General features: G+C 33.8%; 1 protein-coding gene across 1 annotated transcript in view; it reads right to left on the minus strand.

Moving 5' to 3' along the window:
• Window positions 1–787: 787 nt before the first annotated feature.
• Window positions 788–5,010, minus strand: part of LOC122806878 (cocaine- and amphetamine-regulated transcript protein-like) — a 6,194-nt gene continuing 1,971 nt past the window's right edge. The window contains exons 2-3 of the mRNA XM_044077650.1: window positions 5,001–5,010; window positions 788–1,792 (exon numbers count right to left, since the gene is read on the minus strand). The exon at window positions 5,001–5,010 is cut by the window's right edge and continues 71 nt beyond it. Of these exons, the coding sequence (XP_043933585.1) occupies window positions 1,685–1,792; window positions 5,001–5,010 (118 nt within the window). The 3' untranslated portion in view covers window positions 788–1,684. The remainder of the gene's footprint in view (window positions 1,793–5,000) is intronic.

Here is a 5,010-nt window from a genome sequence, read left to right on the forward strand (position 1 = left end):
CTTGCTGTCATTCCATTAAATAATATGGAACTTCTGTTGGAAATTCACTGGAAGTTTTATGATAGCAGTACATAGCTGCTCTCATGAGTTATTCAGTATTAACTTCCCAGCACTTAATTAAAAGATATTTGTAGTCATTATATAAAAGCTAAGTTTTTGTTATTCTGTTTCTGGTTTTTGTCTCCTGCCCTTTTGCTTTTGTTTTGAAAGCACAGGTAAATGTTTGAAAGAGGTAACCCTGATTAAGGGCAAGAATCAGAAATTAAGGTCTCTTATTACTGATGTCTGCTACAAGCTGTGAGTTCCTGGTTTCAACCACATTTTTTTTTTAAACTCATTTTTATTACAAGGATTTGAGCATGTCATCTTTAGTTTCTGAAAATTTTTAACTTGAAACCAGTCATTTCATTTCCCTTCTTTGGCTGCATCAGACAAAATTGTTTGTGTTTCATTGAATATAATTTTTAACTGTCGACACAGTCTTTCCTTTAGCTATAGCAACAATAAGTGTTTGACACACAGCAAAATTGCCATTTCCTCTTATGAATTTTAATAGTTTTCAAACACAGTTGTGTATCTTGAAAATTTACTTGGGACTGAAGATGTAAAATATTTCTCTCTTAAAATAAATGTAAATGCATACCTTAGAAGAATGAGGTAAAAGAAACACTCAAGTGCTTCAAATAATCATTAAAAATGGGGAAGGGAAATGAAGCAACTTCTGCAATACATCTGAGCAATAACAAATTAATACAGAATTCAAAATTGATGAGAGAACATGAGAAAATTGTCATACATAAGCTGTTTATTAACAACTAAAATTAACAGCAGTCAGCAGCTGTGAAAACTGCCAGACGTCTCAGACCTTATACCTTTTCAGGTTGGTTTTCAAGGCAAATGATGAAGGATGAGGCCACACTTATTAATGGGTAGCAATCATTTTGAGTAAGGATGTAACTGACTGCCATTTAACTAAATTACAATATGAGAATTCCAAAATATTGCACAATAATGTGAACATGTATAATTTAGTACATACCGTTGACATCGTTAGCTACCGTAGCATATTTAGTACTGTTAGAAGACCAAGATGACATCTCATACTTGTAGAAATTTATACAATCTTCTTATAATGAGAATATGTATTACAAAAAAAGTCTTACTTACTCCATGAAATGAGAATGTCCGACAGGATAGTAAGCTAGAATGGAAACATGCATGTATTCTGTGCAGATGTATTAAAGAAATTAACTTCTTGCCAACTGATCATTTTTATACCCGCCTCGAAGAATTTATTTCATCCAAAGAATTCAGCATTCCACTTTTTTAATACATTGTGCAAAACTTGAAATGTGCAGGATACTGCATGAAAAATGCACAAAACAGAATAAAGCAATGAGATGATGACACCTGTTTACTTAGAAGAGTACACATAAATAAGCACGCAAGAAATGGCAGTTTTTGGTAATACACATTACAGACAAAGTAAGCTTGCTGACAAAACGCACTGGTTTTCTACATATGGAAGCCCCACATTTGTACACAGTTTATAGTTTGTGTTAAAAGTAAATGTTGATGGGATTACAGGAAGGGCTGATTGTAAATCAGTATTGTGGACTTGGCACTCTCCTCTAAGACTCTTCTTCTTCTAGTTGCATTATTCACGTACATTTCTTTTCCAGTTTTAGATACACTTCAGTAAAAAAGAGTTACAGGATGACCCTCGAGGGCAATCACATAGCTTTCCAATTCTAGATGCCTGTTTCACTGCACATCTGTCCCCAAGATCACACTTGAAAAAAAGAAAAAACAGTGACATTAGCTAGTAAATTGGGTTGTCTGTAAACATCATACTTTCCATAAAGCAGAATAAAGCTTGCAGCTCTGTCAAGGTTTAGGTAATAAAATGCATTTTTCCTTACACTGATGAAATACAATATAATTTATAACTTAGCTAATGTATGTTTTAGGTCATTCTGATTGATATTTATTACTGAAACATCTTTATTTCGTAACTATAAGGTACACAGTTGAGTATTAACTATACCTAACAGTGAGATGCTACATGGATATATGGTATCAATAGTGCCTACAAAAGTAATATCTTTTACTGTTTCCATCTTCAGATTTACTCCTCCTCAATCGTAATTGTTTTATTAATTTGGCGTTTGTATAAAAGGCAATTATAAAATATACCCAAAAAATATACTTTCTTCGTCACAAAGTGCCTTTCCTTCTTTTTAACTCCACGACTGCCGCATATAAAGAAAACACGATTTAAATATATTCATGTTCCTGCCAGTACCCAAAACATGATTTAAATATATTCGTGTTCCTGCCAGTACCCAAAACACGATTTAAATATATTCATGTTCCTGCCAGTACCCAAAACACGATTTAAATATATTCGTGTTCCTGCCAGTACCCAAAACATGATTTAAATATATTCGTGTTCCTGCCAGTACCCAAAACATGATTTAAATATATTCGTGTTCCTGCCAGTACCCAAAACATGATTTAAATATATTCGTGTTCCTGCCAGTACCCAAAACATGGTTTAAATATATTCGTGTTCCTGCCAGTACCCAGTTCTAGAGATTGTCTGCTCATGCTTTTTTCTGTGGTATCTTAAATCGTCTTATTTTATTAAATGTCATATCGCTGAGTATAGCTTATAAACACTCTTTAGATGAGGAATTCCATCTTGTAGGACAGGATTACCTAGGTATGAGACATTTGCAGCCTTAATAAACATAATTAAGCCACAGATCCCTGCAACATTTTTTTTTATTTTATTGTGGATATTGAAATTAGATACATTGCCAAGTCAGTCTTTTTTATCGTACACAGATGATCAAATTCAACCTCGGTTATAAATTGTGTAAAAGAAATACCTGAAATGGCAATTCGAAGCTTGAACAAAAAATAAATAAATTGACTAACCATTTAACTAATGATTCAAGTTTACCTTAAAGGTCTTTATATGAAATGCCCAGTAATGCAAATCACATGAATAGCTAAAAGATAAAATGATACTGTAGCCAGAGGCAGACAAAGCTAACAAGATGTCACAGTACCGCCTTCATTGAACTGGCTGATAGTATTACAGAGCATGCTGATTTCTCAGAACTAATCTTACACAACATGTTCTCTGAGAAAAAGAAGTCTTTGCCACAGAAAGAAATCATGTTAACATGGCAGCCTCCCTGTGATGTTTTATACTGTAGCATATAAGAAAATGATACCAACCATTTAAGATGACAGAGAGAAATTAGCAGTGCAAAAACTTTTTTTTTAATTTTGAATTGCAGCTGTTATTTAAACACACGCAAACAAAATGTGCCTTGCAGTATATGGGAGATGTCTGAATCAACCAAATGAGGTGATGTTAATACAGGAAATAGTATTGTGAAGCACTAGCCTACCTTGCAGTCTCCCAGTTTTGTCAGAGTCAACTGGTACTCAACTCTACTCTCATGTGGAGAGGATAATAATATGCTGCAGTAGTTGAACAGGTTTCAGGAAAATACAAATGTAAATAACATAAAACAAAGCTCCTCTCCTCATTTGTCTACTTCACACAAAGTCATACCCCAGTCATCCTACAATCTCCATAAAAATTAATTTACAAACAACCCCTTAGTCCTCTTAGGTCCCACTTCTCAAATCTCCTCTCAAATCAGGTTTTCCCCATTTATCTGAATCCTTTCAAATTCAGTTACAGCCTCCTTTATCTCCTACTTCCATGACCACCTTTTCACTCTTTCTAACTCAATCTACCAGAAATATTAATTAGCATATTTTTGTTGCCTCAGAGCTAGCACACCATCTGCGTACTGTCCATATCATATGTGTTTGCGTATATCTCCTTTAAAGTGTATCCTATATTTTTTTAATTCAGTTATGGAATACTTTTATGTTAATCTGGGATTGTTTTCTTTTCTCTTGTGGTCAGTTATATTCACTTATATTCATTATTATTATTAATCATAGTTTTATTTTTTATAGGAGTTTTTCTCTTTGGGCCTCCACTGAAAAGGAGCTTTGTGAACTTTCCTAGTTAAAGTTAAATAAATAAATAATTAAATTATATTTGCTTCATGACAGAAGAAAACAATAAGCGTATCTAATCTACCATTTTAAGGGTATTTGCCATTAGATACTGTTACAATTGTATCATAATATATGGTTTATTATTCTAAGCAGATTTAGCAAAAAGCAAACATACATTGCAAAAAATGGTAGAACAAAAAAAGTAAAATAAATATTTTCAGTAGGGTTTGTCAAGAATTTGTTAGCTGCATGACAAAGTCTTCCCCATTGGTAGATGCTAAAAAAGTAACACAAATTAAGAAATCTTGATTCACTATGGTGCCTCAGACTAAGTGATGTTATACATTACTAGAGATAGCAGAATGTACTCTTGTTTGCTTTTATAACAACTTTTCTCAAGTAGCTGCCAAAGCATCTTGCTTTGCTTTTGCTTTGCACGCTGTCTATCCCCATACATTATAACACATGACATATACATACATATGCGGAGGAAGGACTGCTGTGTACATAACGTAATCCAGCCTTAGTTGTCTCACATTTAATATGTCACTACTGAGATTCTGAGTACATGCAAGAAGCCAAAACCAACTCCCATAACTAACAGTGAAACCAAGCGGAATCATCCTCTTCAAAACTTCAAAGATTTATCTTTAAAGATCATTTGTCTTCATATTCTCTTTCAATGCCTTGTCCACTCCACAAAAAAAATATACTGCTATGCTCGCATTTGAGGCACTACATTCTTTCATAGTTCAGTGGTAATTCTACTCTAACGCTCACAGACTTATTTCAATAATTTAGTGTGTTAATCAGCTCTAAGTGTAAACGATTAAGTGTGGGTTAAGTTCCTCCTCTTGTTGGTTGTAGTTGCAAGTATTCACATACGCAGCTGCAGGCTAGAAGAGTGAGGATGTTTTGAATGAATCATGGAAACATGAGTAGCTCACCATGGGAATC

This window comes from Protopterus annectens, chromosome 7.part0 (assembly GCF_019279795.1).
Source record: "Protopterus annectens isolate FY-2018-M chromosome 7.part0, PAN1.0, whole genome shotgun sequence".
NCBI classification, from domain to species: domain Eukaryota; kingdom Metazoa; phylum Chordata; order Ceratodontiformes; family Protopteridae; genus Protopterus; species Protopterus annectens.